General features: G+C 46.4%; 1 protein-coding gene across 4 annotated transcripts in view; it reads right to left on the minus strand.

The window, feature by feature from the left end:
• Positions 1 to 18548, minus strand: part of WDR59 (WD repeat domain 59) — a 142737-nt gene extending 124189 nt beyond the window's left edge. For all 4 annotated transcript variants that reach the window (XM_068261683.1, XM_068261682.1, XM_068261681.1 and 1 more), the window contains exons 1-4: positions 18441 to 18548; positions 15126 to 15175; positions 4646 to 4781; positions 1400 to 1485 (exon numbers count right to left, since the gene is read on the minus strand). In XM_068261683.1, the coding sequence (XP_068117784.1) occupies positions 1400 to 1485; positions 4646 to 4781; positions 15126 to 15175; positions 18441 to 18494 (326 nt within the window). In that variant the 5' untranslated portion in view covers positions 18495 to 18548. The remainder of the gene's footprint in view (positions 1 to 1399; positions 1486 to 4645; positions 4782 to 15125; positions 15176 to 18440) is intronic.
• Positions 18549 to 22995: the final 4447 nt, after the last annotated feature.

Raw genomic sequence — 22995 nt, forward strand, 5'->3', positions numbered from 1 at the left:
CAAGGAGAGCGCTGATCAGAAATGCAGTCAAGAGGCCCATGGTGACTCTGGACGAGCTGCAGAGATCTACAGCTCAGGTGGGAGACTCTGTCCATAGGACAACTATTAGTCATGCACTGAACAAAGTTGGCCTTTATGGAAGAGTGGCAAGAAGAAAGGCATTGTTAACAGAAAGCATAAGAAGTCCCGTTTGCAGTTTGCCACAAGCCATGTGGGGGACACAGCAACCACGTGGAAGAAGGTGCTCTGGTCAGATGAGACCAAAATGGAACTTTTTGGCCTAAATTCAAAACGCTATGTGTGGCAGAAAACTAGTACTGCACATCACTCTGAACACACCATCCCCACTGTCAAATATGGTGGTGGCAGCATCATGCTCTGGGGGTGCTTCTCTTCAGCAGGGACAGGGAAGCTGGTCAGAGTTGATGGGAAGATGGATGGAGCCAAATACAGGGCAAACTTGGAAGAAAACCTCTTGGAGACTGCAAAAGACTTGAGACTGGGGCGGAGGTTCACCTTCCAGCAGGACAATGACCCTAAACATAAAGCCAGGGCAACAATGGAATGGTTTAAAACAAAACATATCCATGTGTTAGAATGGCCCAGTCAAAGTTCAGATCTAAATCCAATTGAGAATCTGTGGCAAGATCTGAAAACTGCTGTTCACAAACGCTGTCCATCTAATCTGACTGAGCTGGAGCTGTTTTGCAAAGAAGAATGGGCAAGGATTTCTGTCTCTAGATGTGCAAAGCTGGTAGAGACATACCCTAAAAGACTGGCAGCTGTAATGGCAGCAAAAGGTGGTTCTACAAAGTATTGACTAAGGGGGCCAAATAATTACGCACACCCCACTTTGCAGTTATTTATTTGTAAAGAATGTTTGGAATCATGTATGATTTTCGTTCCACTTCTCATGTGTACACTACTTTGTATTGGTCTTTCACGTGGAATTCCAATAAAATTGATTCATGTTTGTGGCAGTAATGTGACAAAATGTGGAAAACTTCAAGGGGGCCGAATACTTTTGCAACCCACTCTAATAACACTATCTATAGCGGCACTCAGGTCGGGCAGAGTGTGGGGAAGAGTGCGCGGCGAAATGACCTACCTCATCAGCAAAAACAAGAGCAAACACGCACCACAGAGAGTAATAAGCGCTCAAGTTGTAGGAATCTGCCTGTATGCTGGCGCATGGAGCCAGGACAGTGGTTCGTGTGTCACCCAGTATTTGTCATCAACAGGCAGCCAGAGGGGGATCCTGATTTTTGTGCAGGGAGCGGTCATAGACTATAATAGATCATGGGTCAGGTTGGATTCAATTTATCATACTTCCGTTCTACAACACACTATGGCATGATCATGGGGGATGTTATTTTTAATGCAGAAAGCTTCAACAGACCTGATGACGCGCGTGTGACCTTGCAGAGAAGTGGCGATGTCCCCAATGCCGTCCTTCCATTGGTAGAGATCCACCCTCTGGTTACTCTAGAAAAGAAAGGGGAGACACCGTCATTGTGACACACAATCCAATCTATTTATAATACGCCTGTTGTATATTCATCACCGGCATGGGTTAAAGTATGCCTGATGTCTTGCACAGGACAGAAGGAAAATAAAGAGAAATGCATCCTGTATGTATTTAGAGAGTTTAGCCTATCAAATTCCCCCTCATCTGTGAGTAATCACCAGTGTAATTTGATCCCTCAGCTGTGTCAGCTGGCTGCTTCAGCACAGCAGCTAATTATGTCTGCTTCCATGAAAGCAGGAAGCAGACAAACTGCAGATTTATTGCAGGATTTGTATCAGCGGTAACAGAGAAATGTTTTCTTTAACGGTTATTATGCTGTTGCTTATCTTTTAGAGCAGAGAGGAAGTTCTGAGTTCAGGTCCACTTTAAGCGCAATGTGCTCTGTAGCAACACACAGAACCGCATAAAAATATGGGGACTCTTGCCAAGACAAGAACTTATTTTCTTTATCACTACAAACACTTCCTCCTTCTGGGTTGAAGGAGGAAGGGTTTGTGTCACGTGACCGGCGAATGCGGCGCTTGGACCGCATGGTGGGAGGCGACGCGTACGGACCAGAAGAAGACGTCATTGTGGTAAGATTGACCCTCCCCCCGCACAGCTTTCCTGGGAGATATCCGGATAGCAACTATCCAGATGTCTCCCGGGTCGGATTTGAGCAGCTCTGCTTGTACGTCCTCCCCCAAAATGTCATCGCCCTGTGTCCCCCATGTCTCCTGTCTCCCCATGTGTCCTCCTGTGTCCCCATGTCTCTTCCTGTAGTCTCCATGTCACCCTCATGTGTTCTCCTGTGTCCCCCATGTCTCTTCCTGTAGTCTCCATGTCACCCTCATGTGTTCTCCTGTGTCTCTTCCTGTAGTCTCCATGTCACCCTCATGTGTCCTCCTGTGTCCCCATGTCTCTTCCTGTAGTCTCCATGTCACCCTCATGTGTTCTCCTGTGTCCCCATGTCTCTTCCTGTAGTCTCCATGTCACCCTCATGTGTCCCCATGTCTCTTCCTGTAGTCTCCATGTCACCCTCATGTGTTCTCCTGTGTCCCCATGTCTCTTCCTGTAGTCTCCATGTCACCCTCATGTGTCCTCCTGTGTCCCCATGTCTCTTCCTGTAGTCTCCATGTCACCCTCATGTGTCCTCCTGTGTCCCCATGTCTCTTCCTGTAGTCTCCATGTCACCCTCATGTGTCCTCCTGTGTCCCCATGTCTCTTCCTGTAGTCTCCATGTCACCCTCATGTGTCCTCCTGTGTCCCCATGTCTCTTCCTGTAGTCTCCATGTCACCCTCATGTGTCCTCCTGTGTCCCCATGTCTCTTCCTGTAGTCTCCATGTCACCCTCATGTGTCCTCCTGTGTCCCCATGTCTCTTCCTGTAGTCTCCATGTCACCCTCATGTGTTCTCCTGTGTCCCCATGTCTCTTCCTGTAGTCTCCATGTCACCCTCATGTGTTCTCCTGTGTCCCCATGTCTCTTCCTGTAGTCTCCATGTCACCCTCATGTGTCCTCCTGTGTCCCCATGTCTCTTCCTGTAGTCTCCATGTCACCCTCATGTGTCCTCCTGTGTCCCCATGTCTCTTCCTGTAGTCTCCATGTCACCCTCATGTGTCCTCCTGTGTCCCCATGTCTCTTCCTGTAGTCTCCATGTCACCCTCATGTGTTCTCCTGTGTCCCCATGTCTCTTCCTGTAGTCTCCATGTCACCCTCATGTGTCCTCCTGTGTCCCCATGTCTCTTCCTGTAGTCTCCATGTCACCCTCATGTGTCCTCCTGTGTCCCCATGTCTCTTCCTGTAGTCTCCATGTCACCCTCATGTGTCCTCCTGTGTCCCCATGTCTCTTCCTGTAGTCTCCATGTCACCCTCATGTGTTCTCCTGTGTCCCCATGTCTCTTCCTGTAGTCTCCATGTCACCCTCATGTGTTCTCCTGTGTCCCCATGTCTCTTCCTGTAGTCTCCATGTCACCCTCCTGTGTCCTCCTGTGTCCCCATGTCTCTTCCTGTAGTCTCCATGTCACCCTCATGTGTCCCCATGTCTCTTCCTGTAGTCTCCATGTCACCCTCATGTGTTCTCCTGTGTCCCCATGTCTCTTCCTGTAGTCTCTATGTCACCCTCATGTGTTCTCCTGTGTCCCCATGTCTCTTCCTGTAACCCCCGTGTCCTCCTGTGTCCCCTTCTGCCCCAGCGTGTGCCCGGCTGTCCCTCCGCTTCCTCCCCATGTCTCCAGGCCCCCATGGAGTGTAGCGGCAACTGGCTTACCTAATCCATGGTGCCGCGGGGATTGCAGACATCCTGCTCCCCCTAATGATCGTTCACTAGAGTGAGCTGCACAAGGGAGAAGAAGGATGCCTGCAATCCCCAAGGGCGCCACGGATTAGGTAAGCCAGCTGTTGCTGCTCACGGGGGTCACACATGCAGGCAGTCGAGGATTCCCTGCCTTTGCCAAATAAGACTCAGGGACCCAGCTAGAGTTGTATTGTTGTAATTCTTTATCTGTGAGGGTAACACTATAATCGGGCTAAGTCCCGACCAGAGAGAAACATACCATCTTTTAGGGGAGAAGAAAAAGGAACGCAGCCAAGTTATATGCAGGACTGACACCAGGGCCCATGTGCCACTCACTTTTTCACCTGAGTTTTCTCCTAGGTGATAATTTTAAACTAGTGCTTTCTGCTTTTTAAGCCACCAGAAAACAAGAAAATACTCAAAATAATTTTGATAGTACCTTTTCACTGACTTTTTGGTATTTTTTTTGTTGAAATGTGCTGGAAAGTTATTTTAAATCAAAGATGAAAAATTATCTTCTGGGAGAAATCTCAGGGGAAAAAGTGAATTGCATATGGCCCAGTATATACAAGTTTATCTCATCATGTCACATGACAGTTCAAGTTCCCTTTGGGATCACTTTCCACGCCCATCATCCACTTCCACCATTCTTCCCTTTGGTGAATATGAGGCAGGAATGGGGACAAAACACATCATCTCTGTTCCATTCTATGTCATCAGCAGTTGTGACTAGAAAGTCAGCTCAGATATCACAGGCATCTCTTGGAACCAGAAATTCCCCTTTTGTGGAATAATCACTAATCCTATACGGTGGGCTTTGTAAAGGAGTCACGTCCGACTTACAGAGGCAGCAAAGAAGTGTCCGGAGCCGTCGTGGGGGTTCCACTGCACCGTGCCGATGTCCCACTTGCTCTGCCGGGAGATCTTGCGATGTCCGTCTGCCGGTGTGTCTAGGTTCACAATGTACAGAAAGCGGCGACTGCGCAGAAACCGACAAGTTAAAGGGTTAAAGAGGAACTCCAGTGAAAATAATATAGTAAAAAAAAGTGCTTCATTTTTTACCATAATTATGTATAAATGATTTAGTCAGGGTTTGCTCATTGTAAAATCTTTCCTCTCCCAGATTCACATTCTGACATGTATTACATGGTGACATTGTTACTGTGGGCAGGTTATGTAGCTGCTCCTAGCTGTTTTGGCTGTTACAGACAGGTGTAAACAGCTAATTCCTGACTGTGAGCATTGTTACATTGTGGCAGTTTGCCCAGAGTACCGCGGTACTCAAAGCTTCTTGTGGGAGGGGTTTCATCACAAAATCAGTCATACAGCGCCCCCTGATGGTCTGTTTGTGAAATGCATTAGATTTGTCTTGTAAAAGGGGGTATCAGCTACTGATTGGGATAAAGTTCAATTCTAGGTTGGAGTTTTTCTTTAAACTAGCAACGGTACCCAGAACAAAGCCTGGAGGCAAACTATACCAGGAGAGGGGAAAAGGAAAAGACAACTGCTAAGTGTTTATTAAAACTATCCCCGCACCTAATGATATCAGATGTTGCAACTTTTTCCCTTGCTGCATGTAGCTTTGAACAGGTTATATTTCTGAAATATTTATAAAGAGGAACTGTAGTGAAAATAACAATGAATACAATTGCTTATTGTTTACAATATTCATTTATAGATTGTTTATTCAGTGTTTGCCCATTGTAAAATCTTCCCTCTCCCGGATTCACATCCTGAAACGTATCACTGGTGGTGACATCTTTAGTTCTGCCAGGCGATCTGTACGGAATGTTCATTACTGAGAGTGCTATGCACAGAGGGAAATACCACTTGCTTGGCATTTGCAAAAAGCTGTTATTTCCCACAATGCAGCGATGTTCACAGACAGCAGACTGTCAGGACCATGGTCCTGACATCACACTGTGGGAGGGGGTTTCACCACAATATCAGCCATACAGAGCCCCCTGATGATCTATTTGAGAAAAGGTAAAGATTTCTCATGGGAAAGGGGGTATCAGCTACTGACTGGCATGAAATTCAATTCTTGGTTAACCTCCCTGGTGGTTTATTAAAATCCGCCAGGGGGCAGCAAATACTTTTTTTTTAAATTTATTTATTTTTTCATGTAGCGAGACAACGTCTCGCTACATGATAGCCGCTGCTCAGCGGCATCCAGTCAGATCGCCTTCGGAGATCAGGAGATCCCGTTCAAAGAACAGGATCTCCTGGAGGCCTGGCACTGATTGGCCAGGGGTCTGGGGGGTGGGGGGCGGCTGCGGCGCGACGGATAGCGGCGGATCGGCAGCGATCGGGCACTGCACGCAGCTAGCAAAGTGCTAGCTGCGTGCAGCAAAAAAAAAAAATTATGCAAATCGGCCCAGCAAGGCCTGAGCAGTGCCTCCCGGCGGCATAGCCCGTGCTCAGCACGGGCTTACCGCCATGGAGGTTAAAGGACAACTGAATTGAGAACAATATGGGGGCAGATATTTATTTTCTTTTAAAAAATACCAGTTGCCTGGCAGACCTGCTGAGCCATTTGTTTGCAGTAGTGTCTGAATAACACCAGAAACAAGAATGCAGCTAATCCTGTCAGATCTGACAATGTCAGAAACACCTGATATGCTGCATGCTTGTTCAGGGGCTATGGCTAAAAGTATTAGAGGCAGAGGATCAGCAGGACTGCCATGCAACTGGTATTGCTTAAAGTGGATCCGAGATGAGCTTTTACTCATTGCATAATTGTGTTCCTTTCCTATTGTTTATAGGGCATTCCTCAAGCCAAATACTTTTTTGTTTTTGTTTTAATACTCTAATTGCTTTTAAACTAAACAAGCCTCGCCCACAGCTTTTCAGAGAGCCTTGGCATTTTCTGACAGTAGCAAGGGCTCATGGGAGCTTCGTCTGGGCAGGAGGGGGGGGAGGTGTTACTAGCCAGAGATTTCAGAGGCAGAGGGGGGGGGGGGGGGGGAGGATGGATTAGGTTTTTTTCACAGGCTGAGTGCTGAAGATGCAGATAAGCTTGCCTGTGTGTAATGTTTACAAACAACATGGCTGCTGTCATTGTATCACAGGAAGAAATAATCATATTCTATTCTAAACTTTAGAAAAGATATATAGACAAGTTAATTGTTATAGTTTTTCATCTCGGATCAGCTTTAAAAACAAATAAATATGGCAGCCCCTCTCACTTCAGTTGTTCTTTAAAGATCCTCTTTAAAGGGACCCGAGCACCTGTTCATGAAAAAGAGAAAACATGAAGCTCCGCATAAGGGTGGTTATTGATAGACTGTGCAATTGGGGGAATCAGATGTACGAGCCATAAGCATTGCTTACTTACAGGGGGGCTGTTCCTCTAGCCCCCCGTCCATATGATATGCGCCATCTTCCCCAGGGAGCAAATGCAGCCTGATGCTGCCGCCGCAATGCATGCTGGGAAATGTACTCACATCTCCCGGCATGCATTTCAGTAGTCAGGAGTGACACCACAGCGGGAGCTTGAAGCTGCAGTCGTTCCCTGGAGAAGCCCATATGGACTGGGGGCTAGAGGAACACCCCCTGTATGTAAGTAAAGCCCCAACTAATGTATACTGTCATGTGATGGATGGCTCCCAGAACACCTACAGCAGCTTTGCTCAAAGAAAAGCCACCTCAACTGTCTAAGACCAAACTTAAAGAGGAACACCAGTGAAAATAATGCAATAAAAAAAAAGTAATTCATTTTTACAATAATTATGTATAAATAATTTACTCAGTGTTTGCCCATTGTAAAATCTTTCCTCTCCCTGATTTACATTCATCACATGGTGACATTTTTACTGCTGGCAGGTGATGTCCAGAAGCAGAAGGTCCGCACTTGTCCAAGGGTCAAAATCTTTATTTAGGACATATCAATGACATCACATGCATCAAAAAGCTGACATGTTTCGAGCTGTACTAGCTCTTAATCATAGCTGATCAAACAATGGTAAAAAGTCCCCTTATATAGTGGGACGTCCATACACCTGTGCCCCTGAACCCCGCCCAAAGGAGGGGAATATGGTCATTCAGGTGCAAGGTGCAGGGGGAGATAAATATCTCATATCCAACAATATGGAAATACATACTGCTGGAAATTAAGACTCAATGAAATAAAACCATAAAAATACCAAGGAACAGGCTTTATACATTTCAGGGGTAATACACCACAGGTCCCTAAAGTGTTATATGAGGAAAGGAGGATACTCTGAATGAGGGAAGAAAGCAGAAGAAAGAGGCCCAGATACTGAGAAATCTCAGGTAATAAGCGCCAGGTCCCATTTGGCATTTAAGCCCTGTGGGAACCTGGTGCCTAGGCGATGAATCCACAGGGCTTCCTTCTTCAAAAGAACTTTATAGAGATCCCCACCCCTTCTGGAAGGCATACAGTGGTGTGAAAAACTATTTGCCCCCTTCCTGATTTCTTATTCTTTTGCATGTTTGTCACACTTAAATGTTTCTGCTCATCAAAAACCATTAACTATTAGTCAAAGATAACATAATTGAACACAAAATGCAGTTTTAAATGATGGTTTTTATTATTTAGTGAGAAAAAGAACTCAAAACCTACATGGCTCTGTGTGAAAAAGAAATTGCCCCCTGAACCTAATAACTGGTTGGGCCACCCTTAGCAGCAATAACTGCAATCAAGCGTTTGCGATAACTTGCAATGAGTCTTTTACAGCGCTCTGGAGGAATTTTGGCCCACTCGTCTTTGCAGAATTGTTGTAATTCAGCTTTATTTTAGGGTTTTCTAGCATGAACCGCCTTTTTAAAGGGAACCAGAGACGAAGCACCCTTGTGTATTTTACCATGTATATCAGTAAGAACATTAGAGAAAACACTTACCATGCTCTCTGTTTCATCCTCACTGCTAAAAGTGTCTGTTATCAGCAGTCACAAGAATCCCAGACTGAGCAATTAAATCTGGCTTTGCTGGGAATGATTATTGCTTAGTCATTATAGCAGCCACAAGGGGGCAGGCTTGGGCTTGAAATAACACCACAGAAGACAGACTTAGCTATAATCTTTCTGTAGCAAAGCTAGACGGAGCAGCCTGACTGTTCAGTCGGGGATTCTTATCAGAGGTGATAACAGTCAGATTACACAGAGAACAATGAAACAAAGGGCAGATTAGGTGTTTACTGTCATGTTCCCACTGATTTATAAGGTAAAATACAAGAGGGTGCTTCATCTCTCGTTCTCTTTAAGGTCATGCCACAACATCTCAATAGGATTCAGGTCAGGACTTTGACTAGGCAACTCCAAAGTCTTCATTTTGTTTTTCTTCAGCAATTCAGAGGTGGATTTGCTGGTGTGTTTTGGGTCATTGTCCTGCTGCAGCACCAAAGATCGCTTTAGCTTGAGTTGACGAACAGATGGCCGGACATTCTCCTTCAGGATTTTTTGGTAGACAGTAGAATTCATGGTTCCATCTATCACAGCAAGCCTTCCAGGTCCTGAAGCAGCAAAACAACCCCAGACCATCACACTACCACCACCATATTTTACTGTTGGTATGATGTTCTTTTGCTGAAATGCTGTGTTACTTCTACGCCAGATGTAATGGGACACGCACCTTCCAAAAATTTCAACTTTTGTCTTGTCGGTCCACAAGGTATTTTCCCAAAAGTCTTGGCAATCATTGAGATGTTTTTTTAGCAAAATTGAGACGAGTCTTAATGTTCTTTTTGCTTAAAAGTGGTTTGCGCCTTGGATATCTGCCATGCAGGCCGTTTTTGCCCAGTCTCTTTCTTATGGTGGAGTCGTGAACACTGACCTTAATTGAGGCAAGTGAAACCTGCAGTTCTTTAGATGTTGTCCTGGGGTCTTTTGTGGACTCTCGGATGAGTTTTCTCCGTGCTCTTGGGGTAATATTGGTCGGCCAGCCTCTCCTGGGAAGGTTCATCACTGTTCCATGTTTTTGCCATTTGTGGATAATGGCTCTCACAGTGGTTCCCTGGAGTCCCAAAGCTTTAGAAATGGCTTTATAACCTTTACCAGACTGATAGATCTCAATTACAGTACTTTTGTTGTCATTTGTTCCTGAATTTCTTTGGATCTTGGCATGATGTCTAGCTTTTGAGGTGCTTTTGGTCTACTTCTCTGTGTCAGATAGCTCCTATTTATGTGATTTCTTGATTGAAACAGGTGTGGCAGTAATCAAGCCTGGGGGTGACTACATAAATTGAACTCAGGTGTGATAAACCACAGTTAAGTTATTTTTTTAACAAAGGGGGCAATCACTTTTTCACACAGGGCCATGTAGATTTGGAGTTTTTTTTCTCACTTAATAATAAAAACCATCATTTAAAACTGCATTTTGTGTTGAATTATGTTATCTTTGACTAATAGTTAACGGTTTTTGATGAGCAGAAACATTTACGTGTGACAAACATGCAAAAGAATAAGAAATCAGGAAGGGGGCAAATAGTTTTTCACACCACTGTAACTCTTTCAAGGAAGGAGCTGCTGCTTGCTTTATTGGCAGTTGGAAACAGCTGTTATTTCCCACAATGCAACAAGGCTCCCACAGTGTGATGTCAATCTCCGATGATCTGTTTGTGAAAAGGAAGAGATTTATCATGGGAAAGGGGGTATCAGCTACTGATTGTGCTGAAGTTCAATTCTTGGTTACGGTTTCTCTTTAAACTGCTCACTCATATGCTGCTTGCTACCAAATTGACGATTGCCGTCGCCTGGAAATCTGCCTCACTCAGCATTGAAACCGCCAGGAACAGATTGGATGTAGCTATGTATTTTGATAAAATGAAAGGAATCTCAGATGACAACCTGGACTTTTTTGAGAAAACTTAGTTACCTTATAATAATAATAATGATGCACTTTCTGATCCCCAAAGTCCCTCTGTCTGCTATATAATAGTTTTCAGACACTCTTCACTAACGTACATTCTTTGCTTTTCTATCCCCTGTTCTTATTTATTTTAAAGTGGAGCCGAGATGAAAAACTAACTATAACAAGTAACTTATCTATATATCTTATCTAAAGTTTAGATAGTTTACACAGCAAATCTAGCTGCAAACAGCTTCAACAGTATATGATTATTTCTTTCTGTGATACAATGACAGCAGCCATGTTATTTGTAAGCATTACACAGAGGCAGGCTTATCTGTATCCTGAGCACTCAGCCTGTGAACAAAACCTAATCCCTCCTCCTCCTTCGCCTCTGAAATCTCTGGCTAGTAACACCTCCCCCTCCTCCTGCCCAGACTGAGCTCCCATGAGCCCTTGCTACTGTCTGAAAATGCCTTGGCTCTCTGAAAACCTGTGGGCGAGGCTTGTTTAGTTTATAGGGAAAGAGTATTAAAACAAAAACAAAAAAGTATTTGGCTTGAGGAATGCCCTATAAACAATAGGAAAGGAACACAATTATGCAATGAGTAAAAGTTCACCTCGGATCCACTTTAACTCTTCTTGTTTGGAGGCCAGAAAAAAAAAAAAAAAACACCCTGAACCTTGCTTGTTAGTGACCGTGAAGTGGCAAAAAGTACCATTGGAGGGGAAAGCCTCTGGATCCTAGAGGCTTCCCTCGTATTCCCCTTCAGCTCCGTTCCAGTGGCGGGACCCACGAAAGTCCAGCAACATGAGTCCAATCGGGTCTGCTCTACTGTGCAGGTGAAGACACGCAGTACAGCAGACCTGATCGGGCTCGGGTATCTCTGCCAGAGCCCGAGCGGAAGGTATCTAGTGCGCCTGTGCGCAGCGCCGAGGAGCTCATGTCGCCGGACTTTTGGGGGTCCTATCACTGTAACAGGGCTGAAGGGGAAGATGAGGGAATCCTCTTTAGGACCCAGAGGCCCCGGACCCGTCAAAATCTACGCCCTGGCAGGGATAGCGGGTTCCAAACAGGGCGGAGATTTCAATCAGCCTGGTCCAGAAGTGGTTAAGAAGATCTGGCTACCTGGCATTTCTCCAGCCCAGCCCTAAATTGTAGATAAGGTGTGAGCTACACACTGCATCTATATCAGCCATCACTCAGGACACAGCAGCTTTCTAGCATCCCGGGAATAGGAACACACAGGTGGAGAAGCTGCAGCCTCAGCACCTTATTATACTCTACTAGATCTCTGCTGGGCACAGAACTGCTGATGGAACGGCTCAGGAGATGGACCAAGACATTCCATAAGCTATATCCCCTGACCCAACAAGAAAAGAAGCACTGCAGGGGGATCACATTGTGACAAACGAGTCACAATTAACTTTACGAAGCTCAGACTCGACCTGCAGAGGCCACCGCTCAGGGTTGCCATTAGAAATTTTGGGACCCCTCACACATCATAAGGACTGACCCCCCCAGCGGAAAATAAAATGAAAAATGAGGGTGGAGGAACGATCAGTGGGCTCTCCTCACGCCCACCACTCCCCCCGTTCTCCTCCATCCCCCTCCGTAGCGACCCCCGCACTTACTTCCAGGTGAAGGCGGTGGTTGGTGCGAAGGGGTGGTTTACTGCACAGGCGCTGCTCGGTGAAGCATATCCTTGTATGCGGTCATGCGGCTAGGAGGGAGCACTCTGCGCAGGCGCGCTATGTTACTACGTAGAACGCCTGCACAGAGTACTCCCTTCTGGACACCTGAACGCACACAAGGATACGCTTCGCTGGGCAGCGTCTGCGCAGTTGGCCGTGACCGCCCTGACCTGGAAGTAAATTTGGGGTGTCGCTACTGACTGAGTCAGATGGAGGAGAATGGGGGGCATGAGGAGAGCCCACTAAACATGCCTGCTTTCCCCGTTTTTAATTTTATTTTCCACTAAGGTATCCTTAATGCCAGCACCCCGGGCCCCTCACTCTAGCATTAGCTGTTCCCCCCCCGATGGCGGCCCTGCCACCACTCAAGGTATGACAGTTGCAGATATTTGGTGCAAATTGGAGATCTACTGCAATAACTAGGCAGTGTAAAGGTTCGTTCAATGTATGAGCAGATCTGATCAGAGAGAGATCTAAGCCTGCCCATACACTGCACACCAATTTCCAATGGATTTCAGACTGAGCCTTTATACACTGCATACGGGGAAAGGGAGAACTTGATTTCCGGCCGAAGCGATCGACAGGGACTGCTGGAAAATCTTGGTCGCAGGAGCTAAATCGGGGGCGTGGCAGTAATGGCGTTTAATTTCCTGACTTCTGATTGGCCCCCGGACAATGATCCCCCAAATTTTATGCCCCCTCCATTGCCCGTGTGCAGTGTTGAAGGTTCACATGTCACACTGGCATGAGCACGCTAGTCTGCACTCGCATGTGTCTAGAAGTACTCAGAGATCCAAGTACTTCCGTGGCCTTCTGAGGCGACTCAAGTCCGGCTCATCTTTCTTGTCAGTATTATCTGGATCACACACCTGAAACAAGCATGCAACTAATTCAGTCACACTTCAGTCAGAGCACCTGGTCTGCATGCTTGTTCAGAGTGGCTAACAGTATTAGAGGCAGGAAAGCCAGGAAATGTGCATTGCTTAAAAAGGGAAATAAATATGGCAGCCCCCATATGTCTCTCACCTCGGATTACCTTTAAAGGGAAAGTGCGAGCTGGAAATAAAGAGAAGATCTACTTACCTGAGGCCTTTCCCAGCCCCGGCTGCCTGTGTGTCCCTCGCTGCAGCTCCACTCTCAGCTGGTGTTCTGGGGTCCCCTCCATTGCAGATGACTACCTCGCCAGGTTGGCATCATCTGCGCCTGCGCGAGCTGCTCATGATCGCGCTCACTGGGTCTGGAGCATTCTGTCCGCGCCCAGTACTTCTGTGCCTGCGCAGAACGATCCAAGCCACGTGACCGCAGCGCCTAGCGAGATCGGCATCTGCAACGGAGGGGACCCCGGGCCGGCGGCTGGGAGCAGAGTTGCAGCGAGGGACACACAGGCTGTCTGGGGGTGGAGGAAGCTCCAGGTAAGTAGATCTTATTTTTTTTTTCAAGCTCGTAGAGTCGAACTTACTTGGGGCTTCTAACGGTCCCTGGTAAGACATCCTGTGCCTGCGTAGCCACTCATCAATTGCTCCGGTCCCCGCCTCCGGTTCGCTCCCGGAATTTGCGACTTTAAATTCAGAAAACCACTGCACCTGCTTCCTCGCTCCGGCTGACATCACTGGGAGTGTGTTGCGCAGGCACAGTACTGTCTGTGCCTGTGCAGTACCCTCCGAGTGACTTCAGTGGGAGCGAGGATGTGTCCATGCTATTTCCAGAAGTGACCTAGAGGCGGGGACCGGAGCATCGGTGAGTGGCTGTGCGGGCACACGACATCTGCGGGGGACCATGAGAAGCCCCGGGTAAGTTCAACTTTTTCCCCCTACCCCTCTACAGTAGTCCTTTAAGTCAAGTTTGTTATAGTTGTAACTTCACCAGAGCCAAATCGTTCCATGTAACCACCAGAGAGCCTAAGCTACTGTCCAATAGCCGGGACTGTCTGAAGGTGGGTATTTAAAGCTAGCAATAACGAGAGGTAATTGCAAGGGGCGGTCCGAGGACAAGTTGAGGAGGAACTTTCTGCTATTTGGCCCCTTTAGAGATATCACAGTACACTGCTACCAGCACTATGGGAGCTTAATACAAAACAGGCAGCTATGCCAGATGTAACACATACTTCCCTACCTGAGGTTCCCTTGGGTAAACTTTAACTTCTTGCAAAACAAAACAAACCTTTCTTTATCTTTTCAGCTGTTTAACCTCCCTGGCGGTTTATTTATTTTGCCAGGGAGGCTGCAATGTGGTTTTTTTTTTAATTAAAAAAAAAATATTTCATGCAGCTAACTGAAAGTTGGCTGCATGAAAGCCCACTAGAGGGCGCTCCTGATGCGTACTTTCGATCGTCTCCGGCAATCGAAAGTAACAAGATAGGCCGCAATGAGCGGCCTATCTTGTTTCGCTTTCCTCGTTGCCATGGCGACGAGCGGAGTGACGTCATGGACGTCAGTCGACGTCCTGACATCAGAGCCGCCCGATCCAGCCCCTAGCGCCGGCCGGAACTGTTTGTTCCGGCTGCGCTGGGCTCGGGCGGCTGGGGGGACCCTCTTTCGCCGCTGCACGCGGCGGAGCGGCGGCGGCGGAGCGGCGGCGATCGGGCAGCACACGCGGCTGGCAAAGTGCAAGCTGCGTGTGCTGCTTTTTTCAGAACCGAAATCGGCCCAGCAGGGCCTGAGCGGCGACCTCCGGCGGCATACCCCGAGCTCAGCTCGGGATTACCGCCAAGGAGGTTAAGTCTTAAGACTAGTTGCACATTAAACCACCTAACGTAGAGCTAGTATCTGTATATCTTTGGCATGGTAAAGACATGAGTCTGATAAATTTACACCAACTCACCTGGAAAGAACTGCAAGTTGCCCCTGAAAGTCCACAGACATCGCAGTGGCCTAAAAGTTGTAAAGAAAAAAAAAATAGACTTTTATGCTTTTGCAGGTCATACTGCTTGTTCATTTACATAAAGTTTGAATGATAACATGGCTATTCGTATTAACCCACAAGACAATACAATAATATGCAGGGCAAACTATCGTATTTTTCGGACTATACGACGCTCCAGACCAGAAGACACACCTAGGTTTAGGGGTCAAAAACCAGGGGAAGAAAATATGGTGCATCCATGGTGAAGGGGCATCTTGTGGATTATGCCCCCTTTGTACCTCATGCCCCCTTGTACCGCTTGTGTCCCCCTTGTGTCCTCCTCTATGCCCCTTTGTGTCCTCCTCTGCATGGGCACAGTACAGGGAGTCCCCGACATTGTGGCGTGCTGGAGGTTCGTATTGGCAGGTGTTCACAAGTCAGGAACGCCCTGCATTTGGACTATAAGACGCAGTGACTTTTTTCCTCACTTTTAGGGGATAAAAAGTGAGTCTTATAGCCCAAAAAATACCGTACTTTATTAACAAACTGCCATCTTTCAAAAATGCTGTAAGCATTGAGGGAGGAGTTATGCACAATTCTGTAACTTAAAGGACCTCTATCAAAGTTAACTAAATTTCTAAATGCCACATATATTTCCAGCAATTACTAGAAACCAGGAATAGAAAGGCTTTTTTTCATCTTTTCATTTTGAATGATAAGAAAATATAAAATTTACAGAGAACAGAGTTCACTGTGGATATTACTATGGAGGACTGTGTCCAGCACATCCAGCATACAGAGACAGTCCTCACTGGCTGTTATCCTGTGATTGGAATCTCTTCAGAAAGCAGAAATACAGTATCAAATAGGGTGTAAATAACTCATCAGCTTTTCATGTGTCTCTGTCTGGCCACATGCAGTTGAAAAGTAAACAAAGATTACAGCCAGGAAGAGGTCCGTACACATGCCGGACTGGAGGAAACGATGGGTCTGTCGTCACCTCCTGCTGGGCGTGTTTTCAGCAGACAGTCCGGCGTGTGTACAGTCTGTCGGGAGACTGATACGGCTGTTTCTGAGCGATCCGCCGGGCTCCAGAGCATAGTGCCTGACTCTACATCATATCAGGTTCCAGAGCATACTGCCTGACTCTACATCATATCAGGTTCCAGAGCATACTGCCTGACTCTACATCATATCAGGTTCCAGAGCATACTGCCTGACTCTACATCATATCAGGTTCCAGAGCATAGTGCCTGACTCTACATCATATCAGGTTCCAGAGCATAGTGCCTGACTCTACATCATATCAGGTTCCAGAGCATACTGCCTGACTCTACATCATATCAGGTTCCAGAGCATACTGCCTGACTCTACATCATATCAGGTTCCAGAGCATAGTGCCTGACTCTACATCATATCAGGTTCCAGAGCATACTGCCTGACTCTACATCATATCAGGTTCCAGAGCATAGTGCCTGACTCTACATCATATCAGGTTCCAGAGCATAGTGCCTGACTCTACATCATATCAGGTTCCAGAGCATAGTGCCTGACTCTACATCATATCAGGTTCCAGAGCATACTGCCCGACTCTGCTTTATATTACGTTCCAAAGCATACTGCCTGACTACTAAATCTTATATCATTCCAAAGAATACTGCCTGACTCTACATCATAGAATGTTCCAGAGCATACTACATGACTCTGCATAATATAAAACATTCCAGAGCATACTGCCTGGCTACTACATCCAGGGCTGTGGAGTTGGAGTCGAGGAGTCAGAGCAATTTTTGATTCTTGGAGTCGGAGGTTTCAATAAACTGAGGAATCGGAGTTGGATGATATTTGAACCAAATCCATAGCTTTTTAAAAAATAAGACTAAGGAGTTGGCGCAATTTTTGGTACCTGGAGTCGAAGTGCTTTCATAAACAGAGGCGTTAAAGCGGACCCAAACCAAACATTTTTTAATTCAAAATATTTTGTTGCACCACTTTGACACATACAAAGATAAATAAACACTCCTTCAAGCCTATGAGCATTTCAGTGCATGCTTTTCACCCTTCTCTTTTCATAACTAGGATTACACAGGTGGCAGCCATTAGCAATTCCTCCTTTGCCAGACACCACCTACTCCACCAAATTGCCAGATTCTGTCCTGGCAATATGAAAGGAAGGGAGGGGTTTCTCCAATAAATGTAAAATATTTTATATGTCATCATGCAGATGAAAAAATGCTGCTATTTATTATTATAATTTAGACAATAGTTTTCATTTCTGAAATCTTGTATTTTTAATTTGGGTCCACTTTAATTGGTTTTTGTACGGACTCCACAGCCCTGAGTACATTTTATGGTTCTGGGGGTCCTGCCCTCACTTCTCTGGTGCTGCTGGGGGTCCTGCCCTCACTTCTCTGGTGCTGCTGGGGGTCCTGCCCTCACTTCTCTGGTGCTGCTGGGGGTCCTGCCCTCACTTCTCTGGTGCTGCTGGGGGTCCTGCCCTCACTTCTCTGGTGCTGCTGGGGGTCCTGCCCTCACTTCTCTGGTGCTGCTGGGGGTCCTGCCCTCACTTCTCTGGTGCTGCTGGGGGTCCTGCCCTCACTTCTCTGGTGCTGCTGGGGGTCCTGCCCTCACTTCTCTGGTGCTGCTGGGGGTCCTGCCCTCACTTCTCTGGTGCTGCTGGGGGTCCTGCCCTCACTTCTCTGGTGCTGCTGGGGGTCCTGCCCTCACTTCTCTGGTGCTGCTGGGGGTCCTGCCCTCACTTCTCTGGTGCTGCTGGGGGTCCTGCCCTCACTTCTCTGGTGCTGGGGGTCCTGCCCTCACTTCTCTGGTGCTGGGGGTCCTGCGCTCACTTCTCTGGTTCTGGGGGATTCTGCGCTCACTTCTCTGGTGCTGCTGGGGGTCCTGCCCTCACTTCTCTGGTGCTGCTGGGGGTCCTGCCCTCACTTCTCTGGTGCTGCTGGGGGTCCTGCCCTCACTTCTCTGGAGCTGGGGGTCCTGCCCTCACTTCTCTGGTGCTGGGGGTCCTGCCCTCACTTCTCTGGTGCTGGGGGTCCTGCCCTCACTTCTCTGGTTCTGGGGGATTCTGCCCTCACTTCTCTGGTTCTGGGGAATTCTGCCCTCACTTCTCTGGTTCTGGGGGGCCCTGACACTGTCCCTCAGCCTCTGCAGCCACAGCTGCACACACATGGACCCACACTGCGCTTGCGCAGAGCACTTCAGGCGCCCAGGCTCGCCATGGACCCACACAGCGCTCCCTCTCCTGGGGCCTCCTCCCCTCTCCCGGCGGGTACCGACCTGCGAGTCTCGAAACTCCACCACCACGTTCTCGCTGCTCCAGTGCGCCGCCATCTTTCCCCTCCCAGCAACCCTCCAGCAGCTGCAACAACAAACAACGTCTGACGTCAGCACGTACCGTCGCACAAGGAAGACGTCACATAGCGTGCGTCGCGTACGCCAGCGGCCTGTCACTTTCTGCTCCTCAGCGCTGTGTGATCACTGAGGGTGTGCTACCACTTTACGGCCACATGGGGTCACCAGAGACAAGGCCATTGGCTCCCTAAAAAAGAGAACCAGTCACCACCCTGGCAGCCATAATTTTGATCAGACCAGTGTAATCCATAGCTCCCAACTGTCCCTCTTTGGGAGCCCTGTCCCTCCTTCCTCCTCATTTGTCCCTCTTTCAGGACTTTGTCCCTCTTTCAATGTATATATATATATATATATATATATATATATATATATATATATATATATATATATATATATATATATATATATATATATATATATATATATATATATATATATATATATATATTCCTCTACTTAAAAATGTGTTTGATTGACTGTAAACTTTATTCCCATCCCTTAAATTCATATATTACTCATTTTACAATGTTAATATGAAGGAAAATGTCTATATGTGTTACTGTTGTTATCCCCAAATGTATCGGGACTGTTGTTTTAAATGTTTGTTTCTAAAAACTGAAATAAAAAGAAACTTTAAAAAAAATATGAAGGAAAATGAACCTGGATAGAAAGGGCCAGCGTGGTTTTGAATTATACAACAACATATTTTTCTAATGAAATCTTTATGGTATGTGTGACTAGGGGTGTGTCAGAGACACCATGCCCCTACCACTCCCCAAGTCACACATACCATAAAGATTTCATAAGAAAAATATGTTTTTTTATTGGTGTCCCTCTTTCTCATCTCAAAAAGTTGGGAGGTATGTAATACTGTAGCTATATTTTCTGTATTTGGGAAAAAAGAAGGATTTCTTTCCTTTTTTTTTCTTTGCAGTTTTGTATACATTACACGGAAAATGGGATAGCAGTCATTCTGTGGCTGGGAGGGCGTCAGAGGGATGTCTGATGGGCAGTGGCGGCTCCAGGAATTTTTTTTAGGGGGTGCTATGCAGGTGCTAGACCAATTTCCGGGGGAGCAGATGACCTGCGGCACACTAAGTGCGCCGTGACAAAAATGGGTGTGGCTAAGACCTGCTGCGCGAAGCGTGCCGCAGCGAAAAAATGGGCGTGGTCATGACCGGATGAGGGCACGGCTAACTGTAATTTAAAGTGAACCCAGGGTGAGAGTGATATGGTGGCTGCCATATTTATTTCCTTTTAAACAATTCTAGTTGCCTGGCAGCCCTGCTGATCTATTGGCTGTAGTAGTGAACTGAATTACACCAAAAACAAGCATGCAGCTAATCTTGTCAGTTCTGACAATATTGTCAGAAACCCCTGACCTGCTGCATGCTTGTTCAGGGTCTATGGTTGAAAGAATTAGAGGCAGAGGACCAACACGGCAGCCAGGCAGCTGGTATTACATAAAAGGAGATAAATATGGCAGCCTCAATATTATTCTTACCTCGAGTTCCCTTTAAAAGTGCAACGCAAAGACAGAGGGCCCAAGTTTTGGTGACCCTTTCCCCAGAAAATTCACATAATTGTGCAGGTTTTCTCAAGAAAATACACGTTGAATGACCCCAATATGCACAATCGTTATCAGATATGACCCCAATATGCACAATCGTTATCAGATATGACCCCAATATGCACAATCGTTATCAGATATGACCCCGATATGCACAATCGTTATCAGATATGACCCCGATATGCACAATCGTTATCAGATATGACCCCAATATGCACAATCATTATCAGATATGACCCCAATATGCACAATCGTTATCATATATGACCCCAATATGCACAACCGTTATCAGATATGACCCCAAAATGCACAATCGTTATCAGATATGACCCCAATATGCACAACCGTTATCAGATATGACCCCAATATGCACAATCCTTATCAGATCTGACCCCAATATGCACAATCCTTATCAGATCTGACCCCAATATGCACAATCCTTATCAGATCTGACCACAATCAGCAGCACCACCTGAAAAGGAAAAGAAAAACCCATTTACTCACCTAGTCAGAAGACCTCCTGTTCCGACCTCCTCCTCTTCCGACCTCCTTGTGGTGCGCAGCTCAGCTCCCATGATCCTCTTCCTTCCTGCAGCAGCCTGCATTACCCGGCGACAGGGGCGTAACTAGACATCACTGGGCCCCCCTGCGAAACTTTGGATGGGGCACAGGAAAACTGAGGACCAATGTGTTTTCCCCATGCAGATAAAAACACCTAGACTTAAAGGAAACGTCAGGCAATCTATGCTACCCCCAGATCTACTTACTCGGGGCTCCCTCCAGCCCCTTGCAGCCGACAAGTCCCTCGTTGCAGCTCTGTTCCCAGTACATACATACACACACAGCCGTATTATTTCACTACATGAGAGCACATGCTATATGGAGGAACAACAATGACATGCTGAACATAGGATATAGTATTCATTTGCTGTAACTTTGGCAAAACATTCAGAATGTCACTGATTGATATTGTTAGGGATCTTGGACTCAGTATGAGACAACAAGCTCTCAATGAAGCAGCAACAGTAAGACATCAATCTCCACTGCATTGCCTTGTAAAAGTAATTAGAGGCCATAAGGTCATTAGCCCTTGCGAGATAAGAATCTAGGAATCTTTTCGAAGTGATTGCTGAAAAGGGAAAGTCTACAACTTTTTTCAAAATGTGACTCCTTTGTTTGTTAGGTTGTACAGGGAGTCCTCAGAACTTAGCTGCAGTGTAAGATAGATGTTTTTTTACGAACCCTACTGTCACGATTCCGCGAACGCCATTGCGGCAAGCGCATGTAATTGCGCACAAAATCGGTTCTGGAATACCCCTTTAAATGCATTAGCCTGCTTTTAGAAAAAATGAGTGTTCTTTCAGCTCACCAGCCCTGCAATGGGGAATGTGAGCTGCTTGATTGCACTTCCTGACGATCCCCAATAAAACCCAAGAAACCAGAGCATTCACATAGCTCACAGATCTACTACAAAGAATTGCTGATAAGAAGCAGGATACAGGAACGCATCGTAAAATCATTAGGTGACATTCCTGCCTGTCTTGAGAACACCCAGAGACATGTCTCTGGCTTAATGAGCTTTTGATATCTCATTTCATAGTAGTCCATAATTCGATGGATATTGCGGAACCGTTTGGGCCCAGCGGTCCACAACTCACAGTACGCCATGCGAATAGCGCAGCACACCTTCTGAGACGTTAACCGACCACCTAGTCATCTCACAGCCTGAGATATCTATTACATAGGCAGGGAAGGTGGCACTCCAAGCGAGTTTGATATCGATTGGTTCAGCGCATGCTGACGGAATGTAAAATGTTGGGTTTTATATGATATGTCAGATATCCGCTGAGTTATGGCATACTTGGAGAAACTGCCAATTCTGTCCCTCAGACAATAGGGGCGGACTTCAGCAGCCTGAGGTCAGATTGTTAAGGGGGGAAACATCTCCTTTTACAACTCCACCCCCTGGCAGAGAAAGAGCTAAAACTGACTGACACTCAGCCTGGAGAGAGAGTCTTTTGCCCAGCCATCCTGTACCATCACGGATTTGGGCTGGATGATAAAAGGATTAATACCTATTCCACAGAACTTTCCAGAATTGGACTATATATCTCTGTGGGACCTACCGCAAAGGACACGGTAACTTGACAAACTGCTCAGACTGTAATCAGCTATTATTTTCATATTGAACTCTTATTATTTCTGTATCAAATTGTTTCTATTGCTATATTTTGTTTTGCATTATTTCTTTAAATAAACGATTTAAAAATCGTTCGTCTAAGTGCTGTTCTGAAACAAATCTCCGCCAGAAGAATTCACATCTTCAGAGAGACATGTTACCATAACTGTTTTGATATTAAATATTGTTAGTTTCGCTATCTCTAGAAAGGTTGTCTAATTAACCCTTTTTTCTACAGGATTTAGCTAGAGTTAGAATTAGCGCATTCGCACGCTTTTATTGCGGATTGGTGGCAGCGACCTGGCCTCTATATGAGAGCACAGATTGTATCGATTGTATATACAATCGAAATTGGACTGTGTGTGGACTCACCAACCAATCCAAAAGGTTACTTTGCCTGCAGTTCTGACTGTCTTCAGGATTCCCTCAGGGTCTGAGGCTTTATGGTAAACTGCAGCAAAGGGAACAGGAATTGGTGGGTGACTGTGCATACGTCACATTGCCGGCAGCGGTGCGACCAATCTTTGGCGTCACTCTGTTCACCATATTACAAACCATCGGATGTGTCTATTCCCCGAATGGTAACGGTGTCAGATTAGACAAGATTGGCGCGCGTTGTCGCATTATTACCTGACGACTCAGCAACCGCTATTTTAACGTCAACTTGCTCACAGTCTTACAAGCCATCAGAGGCGATTAACCCCTGATGGTACTGGAGTAAGTTAGACGAG

Source organism: Hyperolius riggenbachi, chromosome 11 (genome assembly GCF_040937935.1).
Source record: "Hyperolius riggenbachi isolate aHypRig1 chromosome 11, aHypRig1.pri, whole genome shotgun sequence".
In the NCBI taxonomy this organism is placed as follows: domain Eukaryota; kingdom Metazoa; phylum Chordata; class Amphibia; order Anura; family Hyperoliidae; genus Hyperolius; species Hyperolius riggenbachi.